This window comes from Procambarus clarkii, chromosome 64 (genome assembly GCF_040958095.1).
Source record: "Procambarus clarkii isolate CNS0578487 chromosome 64, FALCON_Pclarkii_2.0, whole genome shotgun sequence".
NCBI classification, from domain to species: Eukaryota; Metazoa; Arthropoda; class Malacostraca; order Decapoda; family Cambaridae; genus Procambarus; species Procambarus clarkii.
The window spans coordinates 4,376,147-4,396,870 of NC_091213.1; the positions used below are offsets into that span (position 1 = coordinate 4,376,147).

General features: G+C 40.1%; 2 protein-coding genes and 1 long non-coding RNA gene across 7 annotated transcripts in view; 1 reads left to right on the plus strand and 2 right to left on the minus strand.

Annotated features, from left to right (window-relative positions):
* The window catches only part of LOC123768953 (uncharacterized), a 77,334-nt gene extending 76,751 nt beyond the window's left edge, over positions 1–583 (plus strand). Inside the window, exon 4 of the long non-coding RNA XR_011223630.1 lies at positions 495–583. This is a non-coding gene — a long non-coding RNA (uncharacterized lncRNA). The remainder of the gene's footprint in view (positions 1–494) is intronic.
* LOC138354699 (uncharacterized) lies at positions 419–5,074 on the minus strand. 3 transcript variants are annotated; one of them, XR_011223629.1, is made up of 6 exons: positions 4,521–4,878; positions 3,232–3,452; positions 1,995–2,048; positions 1,524–1,574; positions 1,107–1,182; positions 419–552 (listed from the first exon to the last, which is right to left on the minus strand). XR_011223629.1 is itself a non-coding variant. In XM_069309096.1 (6 exons), exons 2-6 carry the CDS (start codon positions 3,312–3,314, stop codon positions 439–441), a joined length of 381 nt encoding a protein of 126 aa, XP_069165197.1. In that variant the 5' UTR covers positions 3,315–3,452; positions 4,521–5,074; the 3' UTR covers positions 419–438. The 3 variants fall into 3 exon arrangements, 2 of the variants coding, with proteins under 2 accessions (XP_069165197.1, XP_069165198.1); XM_069309096.1 differs by having other exon boundaries at positions 1,111–1,182; positions 1,524–1,581; positions 4,521–5,074; XM_069309097.1 differs by having other exon boundaries at positions 1,524–1,581; positions 4,521–5,041.
* A 5,657-nt stretch (positions 5,075–10,731) lies between these two features.
* Positions 10,732–20,724, minus strand: part of LOC123768948 (lactadherin) — a 159,240-nt gene continuing 149,247 nt past the window's right edge. For all 3 annotated transcript variants that reach the window (XM_045759819.2, XM_069309099.1, XM_069309098.1), the window contains exons 10-11: positions 19,934–20,078; positions 10,732–19,178 (exon numbers count right to left, since the gene is read on the minus strand). In XM_045759819.2, coding sequence (XP_045615775.2) covers positions 19,052–19,178; positions 19,934–20,078 — 272 coding nt within the window. In that variant the 3' untranslated portion in view covers positions 10,732–19,051. The remainder of the gene's footprint in view (positions 19,179–19,933; positions 20,079–20,724) is intronic.

Consider the following 20,724-nt stretch of genomic DNA (forward strand, 5'->3'; position numbering starts at 1 on the left):
AAATTTAAGTTACCAAAGACTGAAGCATCTATACAACATGGTTTTCACAGTCACTTTGTTAAATTTACAATAAATTAACTAAAGATCATTTCTAATGTTATTATAATTTGTACAAAGCTTAGGTGTTGCATAGCTTTAAATTTACTTTCAAATATGAGAACTAAAATATTGACTAAAGTTTCTTCCACTAATATTTCAGACTAATTTGCAATATTAGTTAGTTTATGTAAATTGAATAGGTAGTCCACTTTTACATCTTTTCAATGCATTTTGCATGCACCTATGTAACGAGTTACAAATAGGTGTAAATTTTACCAAGTATTTATTTTCAAAGTAAAAAAATTTCAGATGTTTAAACATTGCATCAATAGTAGTAAACAATTTCCAGCATAATTTCAGGATAAGGTATATAAAGTAGTTTCATTAAAATTGTTTTATTTAATAAGTTTTACATATAGTATTTATAATACATCTAATATTTATTACTGTTTCAGGTTGTGGGACAGATGAACAGAAGATCCAGAAGGCCAAGACAACTCCAGAGACAATCACCTGTAAAAGAAAAATAAACATTAAACAGGGACACTACTTTTATTATCACCAATGCCTAATAATAAGCCCAAGAAATCCTAACAGCCTATCTTTTAAGATAGGCTCAGCAAGGCCTATCCCTTCTGGTTTCAGGGCAGAGCTTGGTCCCTGAATGGGTGCATTACATCCACCACTTTCGTGCCATCAACACATTGTACATATGCTTTAAAGCACTGTACAATGCATGCCAGGCACTAAAGTTTTAGATGCATCCACCCATTCAGCAAACAAGCCCTGTGAGAATTAACAATGTAGCCATTGTTAAGGGTCCCTAAACCTATGCAAATCTAGTCCATCTATTAGATGGGTAGTAGAGCAAAGCTCTGAAAAAGCCAAGCCAGGGAAATCTGCAGGACTGCCTGGTCCCCTTTTATGAAATGGGGTAGGATCAGTACAAACTGCATCATCCCCTGTGGGTTGTAACAGTAGGACATGGTTACACACGTATAAATGGACTAGATAAGATAATTAAGATTAGGTCATTGATATAGCTAAAACATCAAATTCAAACTCACCCACTTTTATAGATTTCCTTTTGCAGAGTAAAGGAGCCTCACTCCAAGCCAGTCCATGCATCATAATCACTTTCACCTGAAAAATATTTCAACAAATTAATTTCAGATTTAAAACCAATCTTGCTTTACTTTTCAGATTAGCATTCAGTACTTTACAAATTCAGATGGAAAAAAATTTCTTTAAGGAATTTACCTTCCCTACATATTCTAGTAGCAGTAGTAAAGATCTAATTTAGCAATATAAATATATATGGCATCAATTTGCCAAGTTTCAGTAAATGTCATTTGAGAAACTATCCACAACTGCACTTCAATGGCAATTTACATTTATCTTTAGCCAATGCTATATTGTTTAAGTTACTACTATTTTTTTACTTTTATGCAAATCTATTTAGATTAACCTTTACTACAACTCACCTGATTCTGTTCCAACTGACAGAGGGACTTCTGGACTTTCCAAACCACATTCTGGAAACTATATAAATTTAAAACCAAGCTAAAGTAAACATTGAATATTTTTTTTACTTTCAAGGGAAAAATACCATCACTTAGAACAAAACTTTTCCTGCCATTAACTTTATTTGACTCATGATTACCCTTAACAGTGTTATACATTTATAGATTAAAGCTTATTTAACAAACATTTAATGTTAACTAAAGATTTAAATTTTAAAATTAATAAAATATTTTATTAAAATTATTAATAAAACACCCTCAACTATGCTGTTTAAGATCTAATGCCCCACATTACAATTTTCACAATTTCAACATACCATTCTATTCAATACATTCCTGAAAGGACTAAACTTGCAGATATGGTACACACTAGCCTAAGCCTAGACTTCCATACCCTAATATTTAATAGGTTTTTAGCAATTGACTACTTACTGTAGATCTGCAAGTATTTTCCTGCAGCTCTTTGTTGCCAGGACCTTCCACAACCTGTCATGTGAACAGTAAATATTACTAAAAAGTTATTTGCATAGCTGTTATTTTCTTCATACCTGTACCACCAGTTTAACAGTTGCCGTTTTAAATGGCACACCAAGTATCTTGTTGTCCCATTTTTATTAATTACAAACAAAGCTATAGTCATTTCAAGTCAACATCTTATACAAATTTTATTTTCCAACAACTTTAGTCATGAACATTTTTCTGGAACATTGCAAACAAACTTTAATTTAACAACCATGTATAACATCTGAATAAAAGCAATACAAAATTTTATACAATTTATTATTCTTGTGCAACCACTGCTTACTACTAGGGGGACAAATTTATTCTGTTGAATTATGTACCAAGCTTTTTAGTCTGAAAATTCATAATTAACCCAACTATACTACCAAGACAATGTGATTACTAAATTTAGTAATATTTTTACACTAGCAACTATACAAGGCCATATTCTCTCTAGTTATCACCACACTTCTGCAGGTGTAAGGTTCTATCTCCCCCATCTGCAGCACTTATGACCACACTTGGTCTTTATTATAAATTTCTTTATGAACCTGATACAGTACTGTTAATGGATTAAATGTGGGAACAATTTAGCTACAGTTCTGCCAAAGGAATGATTAACACACCATGCAAGCCAACTAATATTAAAGTTAACAATATTTATTAAAAGCAGAAGTTTATCATATGGGATGTTATTTTAGAAGAATGGGTGGTGGTGGTGGTTATGTTATGGTTGAGTAACATGGTACAAGAGGGCAAGTAGTTGCTGAGCAAGTATGCCAATTTCAATTTCTAGCAAACTGCCAGATACAGCAGAAGTGCAGTTTCTGCATGGATTCTAATGGCATTAAAGTTCCTACTATAGAGTTACTGGCCACCATTCACTAATGACTAGGGGAAGTTAGCTCAGAGCATCTTTGATGTGCTTTGATGGCAACGAAAATGTTGCCCCCTTCAAAAGTTAAGCTTGTCTACAGCATTTCTTTTTTAATTAATTATGTAAGTGGGAGATTCTGAATAGCAAGTGCCAATAGGCACTGCCACTGGCTTATGGCAAAAGATTCTGTAGCAATAGAACTATAAGCCACACTTTCTCCCCCCCCCCCCGCTTCCTCCCAACTGTTCAGTGTCAAAAGGGAGGGGGGTGTCCATTTACTGTACCACTTACATTTTAGTGTGCGCTTCATCCACTATTCTGATGTTAGCTGGAACATTTGTGCCAGCTGCTGGTTTGAAAGGGAGGCATACCATGTGCCAATTCAGGAAGCTTTCCACGTTCCTCACTGCATGTCAGCTCAGGACCTCACTACCATGTTGGGAGGCAGTTGAAGACTAACCCATCAACATCCCAGGCTGGAGATCAGTGCCAGCTCGGGGAGAATTTACCACCTGCAAAAAAAATTTAATACTCTTGACAATCTACACCATCTATCTCATCTTTACCTAGCCCCCAAACCTTACATTTGTCAGCATTAAACTGCATCTGCTAGTCTTAACCATTTCAAAACTATATAGGGCATCGGTATTTATTTGCCAATTCTGCAACTATTGCAGTCTAAACCATAATCATGCGAATAACCGAGGTCCAAGGAGAGCTTTTAGGCACTACTTACAACACTTTTCCCAACTTAACCCCATTTATACTAATTTCCTTTGGTATAGCCATGACCTAATCAACTTCAGTCAGCATTCCCAATGATCCGAGCCCCTATCAATTTTGCGCTACTATCAAAATCTCTGCTGAAGTCAAGGTACACAAAATCACAAACCTTATCACCATTTCCTCAACTATGCAACCTAATCCATGAACATTTAGTAATAAAACTATGCGATTCATGTATCTAGTCATGTTTCTCAAAAAAGAGTAGAGAAATGGCACTTGCAATGTTAAGTTCTAGTAACTTTCCTCACAATAGACTAAGCTAATTAGTCACTAACTTAAGCGTTAAAGTCAACTCAAACTTTTCCTTTAAAACTTGATATATTAGGAACTTTCCACGACCGGCCTTTACCCGACATAATTAAATAGGGTAAAAACGGTACATTAAATGCAGTAAAACTACGGTAAATTCAATATGATAAACTTGCATTCTTTAAGCATGGGCTGCATAGTAAGTGAACTAAACTAAATGTTAAGCACCCTGGCAAACCACTTCGTTCTATTCAATTTCTTTATTTAATCACTTTGTCCGGCTAGAATTTTTAGATTAAAGGAACACCCTCCCTGGTAACGGCTGAACTAGTTAACCAAATACAAATATTTAGGTAAAATACTTTCATAAAACCCGTCTACTTCCCCCACCAGTAGACTTGTTCAGCTAAAGGCATAATGTAATGTTCCACTTTAGTAAATAAAGACTTAAAAAAACACTACCCCATCTGTGTAGTTACCGGTTACCTGACATTCTACGCTTAAAATAACCCATCTATTCCCCATAATTGTTCAATATAACTTACCTCTCACCCGCTGGTCGAGTACACAGCAGTATATATCCTCCTCCATCACTCACCGCGTGGATACTATTTCACTCTGGCCGCAAATTGCCTCAAATCACCTACGTTGTCCATAAACATATATAGAAGAGCAACTGACCGTAACACCCGTATAGTGATCATCACATAACGTGGGAACATTACTAGTACTGCTGTCAAAACATAGATGGCGCCAGGACAAACGGTAATTCCTATGGACTCGCCTAGTTATGCGTAGGGAATTGAGCTTCAGCTGTTTGGTCCCGCCCCTCAGCTGTATTCACCTAGTTGTACTCACCTAATTTGTGCTTGCAGGGGTTGAGCTTTGGTTCTTTGGTCCCGACTCTCAACCGTCAATCAACAGGTGTACAGGTTCCTGAGCCTATTGGGCTCTATCACATCTACATTTGAAATTGTGTATGGAGTCAGCCTCCACCACATCACTGCTTAATACATTCCATTTGTTAACTACTCTGACACTGAAAAAATTCTTTCTAATATCTCTGTGGCTCATTTGGGCACTAAGTTCCCCTTGTTCGTGTTCCACCCGTGTTAAAGAGCTGTCTTTGTAACTATCAAAATGCATATATCTTTGCTTTCACTTCAGTTATATTTATGACAAGGGACTAACATGTATATATACACTGGCTGCCTGCCCCCCTACACAATGATTTATTATTACCTATTATTTTATCATTTAATTTAAATATTAAATAAAATAATTTATTTAATTATTATAGTAAGTACTTAATAATTTAATAATAAGTAGCAAGTACATAAAAATGATTAAAAAGTACAGTTTAGTCATAGGAGATTCCTAGATTGGGATTCACTACCAAATTTCAATATATCCAAGTATTTTTAGTGTGAAATGCTGTTATTATATGCATATATTATTGCTTTAATAATATTACGCTTAACCACTTGGGTTGGACGGTAGAGCGACGGTCTCGTTTCCAACAAGTCCGCGTTCAATCCCCGACCGCCCAAGAGGTTGGGCACCATTCCTTTCCCCCGTTCCATCCCAAATCCGTATCCTGATCCCTTCCGAGTGCTATATAGTCGTAATGGCTTGCCCCTTTCACCTGATAGTTCCCCCACCCTCCTGAATAATATTACGAGAGCAGTATTTACGGGCTATTCATGCCCGTGCCACCTCTTGGGTGGCTTAATCTTCATCAATCGAGAGCAGTACGTCCTAACCAGACGTTATATGATGATATCCTCAACAGTTGATAAATAAAAGTAATTGCGGAACTCCAGTTATCTAATACTTATCATAAATGGTATAAAACCTTATCATAAGCCAAGGGATTTGTAGATCAGTGTTTAAAGGGAATTCGGAAGTAATAATAACACAGCTGATGCCATCTGTCGGCACAAGAGAACACTATCAACTGGCTGGTCAACAGTGGCCATAAGATACAGCTTACGCCATCTGTTGACATCAAATTACACTTATAACAAATTACCCTACAAAATACCACTAACGCCATCTAGTTTTTTTCCAACGCACTATAAATAGCCAAACAGCAACCCATAAGGCGGGTTGTTGTGCTCGGGTAGGAGGTTCCAAGCTCCTCCCACAGATGGTATGGAGTGCATAATAAATGGCATATCATTGGTAGATATTCTTTGTTGACATTCACACAACAGCCAATCACAGGAAGGGATCAGCTAAAGGCTCCATCCACTTAATAAATCATCTTTATTCAGCACACCATCCTTACTTATGACATTCTGCTTCAACTTTAATCTATCTAAAAAGTGAAATGTTAAGTATTTAAAAGTATTAATATAGTGATAATTAAATACTGCAGGATGTAACGAGTGTTACAGAAACATGGGCTGGCTACCTAACTTGTGACGTCATCAGTGGGGGTTGCCTCACACAAATAATGATACGCTGCTCTGCCCTCTTATTCGAGTAAATTATTCAGTTAGATGGAGATTTCTGTCAGGTGCAAAACAGAAATTGTTGTTCTTTTTCACAACAACCTTGTTGTTGTGCACAAGGACCTATTTCTTAGTATAAATTTTATTCATAAAAGAGTGTTGGTATTCCCCGCAACAGCCAATCACAGGAAGGTATTTGTTGGGAACTCTGAATTCAACAAAGTTGATTCATAATGAACTCTAACAATAAATTCGTTTAATAAACAGTATTTAGGGTCAAGCTACAGATGAACATTATAGGATAACGGTGTTTTAGCTTGCAGCTTCGTTAGACAGAATCCCTGGTCTTAATTTTAAAAATAAAGAACTAGAAAGCGTATTTTATTGCTAACTTTTCAAGAAATAAATCCCAGTTTCATATTTGCGAACATTTATGCATTGATTTTTTTTGGCTTAAGTTCTTTTCATAATCCCTTTTGCAATCTCAACACCATCTGGCTCGTATCTTGTAACTATCTTCGTTACTTAGCCTCAAAACCATACATTTGTCTTACATATTCTTAACAGTAGATAAAAAAAGTATTAAGATTAGGATACAAATATATCTGGCAATACGGTGTTGATGTCAGTGAAAAAGATAAGCTATCCACATTATATAGCACTTGGAAGGGGTCAGGATAACGATTTGGGATGGGACGGGGGGGGGGAAGGAATGGTGGCCAACCACTTGGACGATCGGGGATTGAACGCCGACCTGCATGAAGCGAGACCGTCCAGTTCAAGTGGTTGGGCGAATAGCCCGTAAGTGGAGATTTGTTGTTTAGTAAATGTATAGTGTGCTGAGGTCGCATTTAATAGCCAGGCTGCTATCGCGGGGAAGGCTACTGCTTAAGTGTTTGAGGGTGTCCAGCTGCTGGACACCTTTGTTGACCAGGAGAGTGGCTGTGTTGATGGCTTCAGGGTGGCCACTGCAAGATTCAGGAACTCTTAAAGCTCTTCTAAGGTCGTTGGTTGCTTCACATTCCAGAAGATAGTGAAGTAATGGCTTTTCTGTGACAGTTTGGCAGAAGATGCACTCTCTCTGTCGGGGTTCACCAATCTCCCAGTTGCATCTGTAACCTAGACGTAGTCTATATAACCTAACTGCTATTTCCCTGTGATATTTAACCTGTCTAACTTGGTTGCCTGAGGATACCATACTGCAGAGGGCGAACCTTCAGCTACTCTCTGGTGTAGGTAGGCTTTGTTGAGGTGTGAGAGTTTTTAGGTGATAATGTTCTTTATGTTCTCTAGGCTGGGTTGAATTGTTTTATGTATCACTAGATGACGAGTTGCCAATTTAGCAATGTCATCGGCTTTCTCATTTAATGGGATTCCAACATGGGATGGGATCCAGTTTAGGGTTATGTTGAGTCTTTTGCCTTTAGCGACTGATCCAAGATACAAAATGGTGGTAATTATTTCCACGTTGTCTTTCCAACAGGGAGCGCTCGCTCCCCGTTGGAAAGACCGCTGGCCGGCGTGTACACCTGGGGCCAGATTCACGAAGCAGTTACGCAAGCACCTACGAACCCGTCCATCTTTTCTCACTCTGGCGGCTTTGTTTACAATTATTAAACAGTTAATGAGCTCCGAAGCACCAGGAGGCTGTTTATAACAATAACAACAGTTGAATGGCAAGTTTTCATGCTTGTAAACTGTTTAATAAATGTAACCAAAGCCGTCAAAGGTTGAGGAAAGATGTACACGTTCGTAAGTACTTGCGTAACTGCTTCGTGAATCTGGCCCCCCGCCCCAGGCCCGCATTCCTCCGTGTAAACCAACAACATTGAGTAGATAATTAGGGCATCAAAGGAATATTTTCAAACCTCGGGCTTTGTAATCATGTATTCTCGCGTTCTTGAGGATAGCCACGTAATGCTATCTAGGATAGCCACGTAATGCTATCTAGGATAGCCACGTAATGCTATCTAGGATAGCCACGTAATGCTATCTAGGATAGCCACGTAATGCTATCTAGGATAACCACGTAATGCTATCGAGGATAGCCTCGTAATGCTATCTAGGATAGCCACGTAATGCTATCTAGGATAGCCACGTAATGCTATCGAGGATAGCCACGTAAGTCTATGCTCCTGTTACTTAGCAGTAAAATAGGTACCTGGGTGTTAGTCAGCTGTCACATGCTGCTTCCTAGGGGTGGAGGCCTGGTCGAGGACCGGGCCGCGGGGACACTAAAAGCCCCGAAATCATCTCAAGATAACCTCAAGAAGGTAATGACACACTATGTAAGCCTTCATATAGTCCAGGGCAGCAGATTCTACCCTTAAGCATGTTGTGAGAACACAGACGGGCAGGCACAGTGGTTTGTGTCCGAGCAGACTGTTGGTGCTAGCAGGGAGGGGTAAAAAAGCAACACTGAAGTGAGAACATTTACTAATAAACTTTTAACACGGAGAGAGAACACCAACACACCGCTTCTCATGCACACTGATGGCACAACACCATTCTTATACACGCTTATAACACACTAATACACTCAGGAAGACTGTATACGACACCCCTCTTGTTTATGTCTGCATAATACAGCTGTATTAACCTCGTGTGGATTGATCGTGTGAATGTAGTGAATACAATAATATACTCTTGTGACTAAATGACTATTGCATACAGGACTTGTTGACATGTGAGGTTAACTTGTTTAATTTATCATTAGTTGAGCATCGTGGTCTTAATTGATCAGTATTTTAGGAAAGTATTACTGGACATGAACAAATCCACAAGGGCCGTGACGAGGATTCGAACCTGCGTCCAGGAGCATCCCAGACACTGCTGGGATTACTGGACATCTCCCAGTCTTTCTCTCAGGCTCGCCTCACCAGGCCATTGTCCAGGAGGGCCTCTTCTTCCCCACACAAAATAGTAACCTTGTGAAAGCTCATCATCACACGTTTCCAGTTTGAACTGTTCCAGACTGTAACCACAGAGATAGATACACATGTAACCACAGACTGTAACCATGTGGGAGATGACTGTCACCTGTGTTGACCTACACTCATCACAGGTCATCTCTCGACAACTACAGTCTGCAACTCATATGAGTTGCCTCACATGGGCTAATAGGCCTATTTTAGTTATGTGTTGATTATCAAGCTCTCTGTACAAGGGCGTGCCCACCAGGAACTGAACTCCGTGGTGTAGTGGTAAGACACTCGCCTGGCGTTCCGCGAGCGCTATGTCATGGGTTCGTATCCTGGCCGGGGAGGATTTACTGGGCGCAAATCCTTAACTGTAGCCTGTGTTTAACTCAACAGTAAAATGTGTACTTGGTTGTAACAACGATTCTTCGCGGCGGGGATCGTATTCCAGGGACCTGCCCGAAACGCTACGCGTACTAGTGGCTCTACAAGAATGTAACAACTCTTGTATATATCTCAAAAAAAAAAAAAAACTGAACTGACATGTTTACCTGTCTACCACCAGACCAGCACTAGGCTTCCCTTCCCCCTGGCCTTGATATCTACGCACAAAAATGTCTATTTGGGACCTTGATAGAATCTCCTAAAGACATTACCAAAAAGGACCTCTTTACCAGGACCTCTCCTCAGTATGACCTTCCCGTCATGACCTTTACAGTAACCCCCATCAAAAACATTTTCGCAAATCGGGCTTTCCGAACAATCTCTCAAGAATGACCTTTCAAGCTGAACCTCTCAAATCGAGACTCGCCAACAGCATTTACTCAAATATCTCGCCAGAGATATTAAAGCTAATTTTTTCCAGTGTCAGAATATTGAAGAAATGGAATGCGCTAAGAAGTAAAGAGCTCAAGGTAGACTTATACATTATATATATATATACATATATATATATATATATATATATATATATATATATATATGTCGTACCTAGTAGCCAGAACGCACTTCTCTGCCTACTATGCAAGGCCCGATTTGCCTAATAAGCCAAGTTTTCATGAATTAATTATTTTTCGACAACCTAACCTACCTAACCTAACCTAACCTAACTTTTTCGGCTACCTAACCTAACCTAACCTATAAAGATAGGTTAGGTTAGGTTAGGTAGGGTTGGTTAGGTTCGGTCATATATCTACGTTAATTTTAACTCCACTAAAAAAAAATTGACCTCATACATAATGAAATGGGTAGCTTTATCATTTCATAAGAAAAAAATTCGAGAAAATATATTAATTCTGGAAAACTTGGCTTATTAGGCAAATCGGGCCTTGCATAGTAGGCTGAGAAGTGCGTTCTGGCTATTAGGTACGACATATATATATATATATATATATATATATATATATATATATATATATATATATATATATATATATATATATATATATACACAGTATACATGGGTACCATCGAGCAAAAAGTCTTAGTCGACATGAACTTGAAACCGGCCATATACTGCAGGTATGTTGACGACATTTTTACACAGGTACCTGATGTCAGACATCTGCAGGAGCTGAAGGAGGCATTTGAGCAGAGTTCCGTGCTGCGTTTCACTTACGAGATGGAAAAGGATGGGAAGCTGCCCTTTCTAGATGTAACAGTCATGGAAAAGAGCGGAGGTTTCCACACTGCAGTCTACACTAAGGAAACGAACATAGGAATGTGCCTAAATGCCAACAGCGACTGCCCAGACAGGTACAAGAGGAGTGTTGTTAACGCATATGTCGACCGTGCTCTAAGCCACAGCTCAGAATGGAAGCAAGTCGACGAAGAACTCTGTAGGGTAAGGCAGGTCCTAGTCAACAACGGCTTCTCCAATGGTTTCGTCGAAGACATCATAAGAAGGAAAGTGAAAAGCCATGCAACCTCTGAAGAGACAACTAACACAACACCTATACCCCCTATTAGACTATTTTACAGGAACTTCTTTTCCACAGCTCATAAAACGGAGGAAAGGGTCCTGAAAGATATTGTTAATAGAAACGTTATCCCTACAGACAAAAATCAGAGGATACAACTGACGATTTACTATAAAACCAGAAAAACGGCCAGCCTACTCATGAGAAACTCTCCAGACACGAAACAGAACGCTTTAAAAGAGACTAATGTCGTCTATGCCTTCAAATGCCCTCTTGGGGACTGTAAGCTCCAAAAAACCCAGTATATAGGCAAGACAACAACATCTCTTTCTAGGCGTTTAACGATGCATAAGCAACAGGGCTCCATTAAGGAACATATAATCTCTTCCCACAACCAAACCATCGCCAGAGAAATCCTAGTAAACAAAACAGAAATCATCGATAGATACAGCGATAGCAGGCGGCTTGACGTTTGCGAGGCATTACACATCAAGAAGTCAACACCAGCAATCAACAGCCAATTAATGCACAACTATATTCTACCCACCTCAAGACTCCGCTCCTATATAGAAGCATCAAGAAATATGGACCAATAGGCTTTCTACAATCACTTCTATTCAATACCCATTGTTTCATGTTCTGGCTTGTGTTGATGAAATTAATACCTTATTAAATACCACCTCACCCCATCCACCTCACTCAAATGTAGATATAAACAAAATCGGAGATGTGTAAGTTCTATTCAGTTGTGTATGTGTTAACTAAAGTCTTTGAAAATGTAATAAGTTTTACGAAACGCGCTCAAGTGTCGCGTCAGACTAGAAATAAAAATGAATTTTGGAGAATTGATTTTTGAATTACCTCCAACAGTGAAAAGAAATGTACGAAAGATTGAGAAAATTCGCGTTAGAATTATTAATCTTACTTTTTCGGTCATATTTAATAATATATATATACAGTATATATATATATATATATATATATATATATATATATATATATATATATATATATATATATATATATATATATATATATATATATATGTATATATATATATATATTTGCCATCAAACAGGGTTCTGTATGGAACCTATGCATAAGTAGAGAATTGATAAGCTGAACTAAATTCCATCAAATCTAAACCATTTATCGATGGAATTCAATGACATTTGTGCTGGTGGCCGCCTCACTTGAAATGACTGTCATTCCAGCTATCAAATATTAATTCTTATATGAGAGAAGTTATCGTGGTAAGAAAAAAAATTCCACTAGACATAAATGACTTCTGGAAGAGGAGAGACGAAGGCCAGAGAGACGTCGTCTGAGAGACGTGACATCAACTTGATCTTGATGTCACAATTAAGAATTATCTAAGAATTCTTACATTCTTGTACAGCCACTAGCACTCATAGCCTTTCAGGCAACTCCTGAATCTTAATTTTTTCCCTGGAATACGACCCGCCAAATCGTTTAACAACCAGGAACCCATTTTACTGCTGGGTGAACAGAGGCTACAATTAAGGACTGTCGCCCAGTAAATCCTCCCCCGGACAGGATTCGAACCCAGGACTTGAGAAACGCCAGGCGAGTGTTTTCACCACTTCGCCACGGGGGACTAAGAAAGTTAACAGTTAACCTCACAAGCAATACAACTCTGGTCACAACATGACCTCTTGTATAAATACAGCTGTATTAATTCCTCTACATATTACTGATCATAACTTACCCGTTATTTAGCGATTAATTTAATATCAACATATGTATATATTTACTATATAATGAACAACAAATATTTACATCTGTTCATCAGTGACTGAACAGGAGAAAATCAGACAAGGTTGAACATGAACACCGTTGATTTTCTCCCCATGTTGTTCAGTCAACAGGCGAACACCGCCGATCTTGTTCAGTCAACAGGTGAACACCGTTGATCTTGTTCAATCAACAGGTGATACAATCATCAGGTGGAGCACCTGGTGCCATGATGTGAGCCCCAGAGCTCGGTCTCTGGGGCTCACATCACCTACCTCCGTTATACTCCTCAATGAGGGGGGGGGGAATATATCTACAGCATAAATTTGCATATGTTGATTATACCATCAGTGTCTTAATAACTCGAATACACTAAAATATATTAGTGTATGGACATACACTCGCCTGATATAATCACGATAAAAGTATACATATACACGCACTCATAGTTACATATACATAGAGAACTTGTTTCCCCCCCACAATCATGTATAACACACGTAATTAAAGTATGCTGATCCCTGAAAATATTGCTGTAATGAATCACTTAATTCAACTGTTTTCACACACGCTCACCAGCCTGTCATCTCCACTAATACGTCGCATTTCAGACGTTATTGCGTTACAAACGCAGCCTATGGAGAAAGGTAACGGCTGACAGATATCTACATTTTCTATACACTGGAGTGACGGGTGGTTTGCTTGGGGTAACATGTCTGGTTAGGTTGGATTTTGTACGGAGTGACAAATCAAAGAAAACGGGTTGACCACAAAACACGCAGGGCCAGATTCACGAAAGCACTTACGAACGTGTACATCTTTCCTCAATCTTTGACAGCTTTGGTTACATTTATTAAACAGTTTGCAAGCATGAAAACTTGCCAATCAACTGTTGGTATTGTTATAAACAGCCTCCTGGTGCTTCGGAGCTCATTAACTGTTTAATAATTGTAAACAAAGCCGCCAAAGATTGAGAAAAGATGGACAGGTTCGTAAGTGCTTTCGTGAATCTGGCCCCAAGTCTTACCCCTATAAGCGACATACAAATCGTTCGATTAGTTTATTCTTAAATCTATAGGTAATTGGGAGGTTTGAGGTCCGGTTAACTCTCCAATTGGTTACTGGATGGTTCCCAGTCACAAGGATCGCGGACTTGTCATTTAATCGCATTAAGTGTGAGTTCCATTCTTATAAAACGTATTTAAGCCTTGTTATCACCTGAACAAATCCACAAGGACCGTGACGAGGATTCGAACCTGCGTCCGGGAGCATCCCAGAGCCCTTGTGGATTTGTTCATTTTATGCATCACGTTAGTGTGATCTGTGTGTATTATCACCTCTTGACCGTAAACAGCTTCGAAGCCGATTCTGAATCAGTTCGGATATAAAATTCCTCGTGAGGCTTCAACAGAATCTAAATATATTACTATTTTAAAATACGCTCTAATTTTATGCACACACACAAGCGTAAAAATGCAAAAAAACAAAAGAAAAATGCAAAAATACATTCAGTAGTATATACATCCAAATGCTTCAATGTATGAACTCACATAATAAATTATACACTTGTTATTCAAATACATTGCATAATTAGTCTTATTACATGTAATTATAAAATGGGCAAACTTGTAGTGCCGAAACACTAGTTCATGTAGAGAGGAGCCACAGTGTGGCACCTGTCGTCAGTGTGGCACCCACATCACTGCTCCACCCACATCACTGCTCCACCCACATCACTGCTCCACCCACATCACTGCTCCACCCACATCACTGCTCCACCCACATCACTGCTCCACCCACATCACTGCTCCACCCACCTCCACACACACAACATAACCCAAATGATGACACAAACATGACCGCACGGCGCCAGGTCATTGTACAAGTCTGTTACAAGAATTTCTGTGAGAATTTGTGTTGCGGAATATTCCTTCAAAACCCACCAAACACACACCGAAACTACGACGTTGGTACAACGTACGAACAAGTTGTAACACCTCCTAACCAGTTATAACAACCAATATAGCAAGTTGTAACAACGTTCAGATACGTCATAAACACGTTAAGCCAAGATGTAACAACTTTATTACAAGTTGTAACAAGAGGAAAATAGAGACAGTTTCGGTTTGTGTTTCCAGGGATGTGTGTGTTAAAAAGATAATCTGGGTATGATAGTATGGCGGTCCTGAGCAGCGACAGTCTGCTTGACCACAAAAGTCCTATATACAAAATTCTTAATTTTATGTTTGTCAGACGCTGGGCACCTTTAAATAAACCTCTTGATTTTGGGTCTGTTATCACCAATTCGTTCCTTATCTCGCACTAACGACCCTGTGCTAGAAATTGTGATAAGACAAAGGAGTTTCATTTTTATTTTCTGTTACTGTTATATTTAAATAGAAAACCAAATATTTTGGAAATTTTAATAACTAATTTGTTGCAAATTCATTGAAATTGTTTTTTCAGTTGCACTGACCCATTTAATCTTCACAATTCCAGATCTAGACAAGTTGCCTCTGCAATGACGGTATGTTGAGTGATCATCACAAACGGTAACTACTGAATATAGTGTTTGTACACTCAAAGCACCAAATTTGTAGTTCCAGTCTGAAAGTACGAGCTGGATCCGTAGACTTTGCGTAGGAATTCACTAAAGAGAGGATCGTGTGTAAACTCCGCGAGTATAATTTCTCACATAAATTATCTCGTATAATTTCTCATAAAACTGGGTCATAATCTGTCTCTGTCTCTCTCTCACACACACACACACACACACACACACACACACACACACACACACACACACACACACACACACACACACACAGCAGTACTGAGCCTGCAGTCATTAGACCGTCAGACATGGCGGTATGAGGTACCATGGGCCAGATTCACGAAGCAGTTACGCAAGTACTTACGAACGTGTACATCTTTCCTCAATCTTTGACGGCTTTGGTTACATTTATTAAATAGGTTTACAAGCATGAGAACTTGCCAATCAACTGTTGTTATTGTTATAAACAGCCTCCTGGTGCTTCGGAGCTCATTAACTGTTTAATAATTGTAAACAAAGCCGCCAAAGATTGAGAAAAGATGTACAGGTTCGTAAGTGCTTGCGTAACTGCGTCGTGAACCTGGACCCTGGAGTCCACCACCACTTCGCTAAATAACTGTACAGTATTAACTCTAACACACTAATGAACAAATCCACAAGGGCCGTGACGAGGATTCGAACCTGCGTCCGAGAGCATCCCAGACGCTGCCTTAATCGACTGAGCTACGACATGGTATAACAATTGCAACCAGAAATTCTACTGAATTTACTTGGATCCTGCAGCCTCTCCGAGACACAAACCAGGATTTTACACAATTCTCCCCATGCACTGGATTTGTTCATTTGATGCATCACGCTATTGTGATTTCTGTGTGTAATTAACACACTAATACAATGACGGGTGCAGAACAAAACATTGACCGTAAAATATAACATTTGAGCAGCTGAACATTGAACTTAATGCATTTGTTAGTATAGTATGTGTATTGTCCCTCGTCTTCCAAGCTTCGATAAGTATATACAATAAAAATACAGAAAATGGAGGGCTTTCATGTACATATAAATACAAGTCTTCAGAGATAACAATTAACTTACAGGTAACACAAGATAAATGCTTCATGATGAAATTGATTGCAACAATTATAGCGCAACACAAGCGTAACACACTGAGAAGTCCCCCCCCCCCCCACCTGACTGTCACCACCTCGGGTCGGACAAAACAGCGTGAGGCAGGTAAACAAACACACAACCAACCTGAGTCAACAAGTGGCCTCAGCATGTTTACATAACTAACATGTTTAGGTATTTACTTATCTCGTAAACCAGTTAAGTCATCATATGTTCAGCATATTCCTGTGGCACGTATATTGTCCCCTTGTGTACGTAGTCTGTGGCACGTATACTGTCCCTTTGTGCGCGTAGCCTGTGGCACGTACACTGGAGGCCACGTACACAAGACACCCGTGTCTCTGTCGCCCACAGGGGCCGCACCGTTCCCCAGGGGAGGAGTCGCCCCACACATCAGTAGCGCGTCGGAATGTTCTGCTTCAGATCACCTGTTTGGTTATCCTACACGGTGGCGAGGCGCTGGTAGGTGAGTCGAAGTAGTGTTTGCTGCCTCTGAGACGCCTCAAGAAGCAGCGCTTATACGGAGGAAATACTTTGTTGTTTTATCTCACAGTTCGTCAGGGACAGTGAGCCAAGCTGGCACTCCTGTTTACTTATTCCTCCTGTCAACAAGCAGCAGGGACACGTAGCTGTCAGCGAGACACATTGTCTGTCACCCTGCCAGGACTCCCAGTCACCAAGACCAGGCTCCTTGCCGCCTATGTTGACACACACCATCACTTCTATTGGTAGAAATCACATTATCTTGATATATCAATGCACAAATACACAGGAGCCGTGATGAGGGTTCGAACTTATGCGCTGGGTGTTCACAGATGCACACTCTAGTCGACTACGCCGCGACATGGTCAAAAGAATTGCAACCTGGGGTACTACAGCACCCACGAGGATCCCGAGGCTTCCAGTGAAGCCTTCGAACCCTCATCACGGCTTCTGTGGATTTGTTCATGTATAACCACAATCAAAATAGAGAGGGAGTGTTCAGGACACTCCGTCATTTTATCTTATTTTAGTCTTTGAAGAACCTCAAAACAGTTCGGATTCTCATCTTCGTTCTAAACACTGTAGTTTAAAGCGACTTCCTGTAGTACAAGACACCCGCTCCTCTGACCTCAGACAACCATATACTCTCTCAACAAAATTAGAAACAATATTTTATCTTCACTAAAACAAGAAAATGCCTAGCGAGCAATATTTTTTTTCTCAAACGTAGACAACAAATCTGTTTACATTTTGTCACATTTCAAATCAAATAATTTGTGTATTTTCTCGATAAATTCCATAAAAACTCTGGGTGAATTGAGTTGGGGGTCTCTATCTCCTCTATATCACAGGTTCGAGGCCAGGAAATAGTTCAAAAGCGGGAATCGTGTGTGTAGAGTGTGCGACGTCTCTTATAATGTGGCCTCAGGTTGCATGAACCTGACGACAGCGTCTTAACCTGGTAATTCAGTGAATCAGAGCACCCTATCTTACATTTGTTTATGTCTAAGACTTGTATCTCTGTAGTAGATGCTACCAGAGTAGATGCTCTGGCATTGTGCTTAGACTTATTGACTATCAAGGGCCGTGGTATTTGGCTCAAGGGGGCCTTAGTGTTTGGCTCAATAGCAAGCATTTAGCTTGGAAAGAGGTTCGACAAAAGGCAGACTGCTCCATGGTATCACTGTTACTTATTCGTATCTTAAGTTGGATCACTGTTGCTCGAGGTGGATGTGGCAGCAGACACTGCTGTTGTCTGCTGTCGAGTGGGGGAAAACAGTCTGCTGAAATTTCAGAGACTGTCACAATGACAGGGCGGAAACGCCCCAAACCACACCATGTGGAATGACAGTGGCGACGTTCCGGTTAGTTCTGGTCCCTTGTCAAGTCGTTATCTACTCGAACTACTCGCCCTACTTCGGTTTTCTTTTGACCATCAGCTATCGCAATAGACTCCGTTCCAGCTCCACAAGATCAATAAGGTTATGCCTCAGTTAAATACATTTCACATTTATTTTTTTCCACACACACACTACAATTTCTTTACCTACAAATATCTCGGATTAACTTAAGATCACTTTGGTCAAGATCTCCTTCTTAGTAACGTCAGAATAGACGACCCTGATGCCTCTTCGTGACCCTTGTCCTTGCTCTATGACCCTTGTCCTTGCTCCGTAACTCAGGGTATCCTGTCGGTCTCTCCAAGAGATGTCTAGTCCCTGGAGATGATGTCAGCTCGGGGCTGTGGTGGTTCCTGTATGGTGGTGGTGGCTGTGGTGGTGGTGGCTGTGGTGGTGGTGGCTGTGGTGGTGGTGGTGGTGGTGGTCGTGGTCGTGGGGGTGGTGGGGGTGCGGGCGTCACAAGCTAGTAAATCATGACCTCACATAGAACCATCGAGAAGACCTTGTGCCAGCGATTGGCCACGCCACCAGCCTTGATGTAGACGTATCGGCCTCTGATTGGCTGAGGACACTCTACATGGACTCGCTCTCTGGAAAGATGGAAGAGAAGACCCATGATGATGACCCAGAGCAAAGGCGAATTTATTATACTCTTACAAAGTCAAAGTATAATACATTATGTGATAATGTATCATATAATGTATTATATATCGCATAATACATTATGCTGTTTTGAAGAAAAATAAAACAGAATCTGTCGTTAATATTAAAACGAGAATATGAAGACTGTGTTTGGGAGAATATAGAAAATTTTTACAAGTAAAATTTCCATAGTATGGAAATATAATTGAAAAATCAACCATTTTAAAAGAGAAAAAACATTAACTTTGTGTTATGTCATTTTTTTAAGAATAATGATCGAATTAATTCTAATGTATTAATTTTCTCTCAAATTCCTCGTTAGAAATAACTAATGGAATATATGAAGCAAGCAACGACTTAAGTGGTTTGTCCCTGTAGTTTGTGTGCGTACTCACCTAGTTGTACTCACCTAGTTGTGTTTGAGGGGGTTGAGCTCTGTCTCTTTGGTCCCGCCTCTCAACCGTGTGTGTGTGTGTACGTACTCACCTAGTTGTACTCACGTAATTGTGTTTGCGGGGGTTGAGCTCTGTCTCTTTGGTCCCGCCTCTCAACCGTGTGTGTGTGTGTGTGTGTGTGTGTGTGTGTGTGTGTGTGCGCGCGCGTGTGTGTGTGTGTGTGTGTGTGTGTGTGTGTGTGTGCGCGCGCGTGTGTGTGTGTGTGCGTGTGAGTGACCGCAAGAGTGCATGCCAAGAGTGAGACATACTTGAAGAGTGCGTTGTTGAGTCTGGTGACGGAGGCGCACTTCTTATGGTCCTGGGAGGTGGGGGCGTCGAGGCGACGCTGGTTCTCTACGTATACTGTCAACCGGTCCAACCCGAAGACGTAGTCCCGATACAGCGTGTGTTGATCTGTCGGGTACACAACACAAGCCTAAGAATATACAGAGCAGCAGCCTAAGAATATACAGAGCAGCAGCCTAAGAATATACAGAGCAGCAGCCTAAGAATATACAGAGCAGCAGCCTAAGAATATACAGAGCAGCAGCCTAAGAATATACAGAGCAGCAGCCTAAAAATATACAGAGCAGCAGCCTAAAAATATACAGAGCAGCGGCCTAAGAATATACAGAGCAGCAGCCTAAGAATATACAGAGCAGAGGTCTAAGAATATACAGAGCAGAGGTCTAAGAATATACAGAGCAGAGGTCTAAGAATATACAGAGCAGAGGTCTAAGAATATACAGAGCAGAGGTCTAAGAATATACAAAACGGCAGAAGGGCAGCTGGCCCATGTGAGCCATCTATTGACATTAAGCAAACACTGGCAGTCATGTATGTCTATCCTTAGCTTGAAACAACACGCCTGCGTCCCTACCCCCTAATTCTGTTCCACAGTTTCCAACCCTATTTCTAAGCCAATTTTGACCCTTGCCTATTTCCAAATGTAAACAATTCCGATTTAGATCAATTATTTCGTGTTTCCTTTAGTCCTGAAAGACTAGTACTGTACTCACCTAGTTGTGCTTGCGGGGGTTGAGCTCTAGCTCTTTGGTCC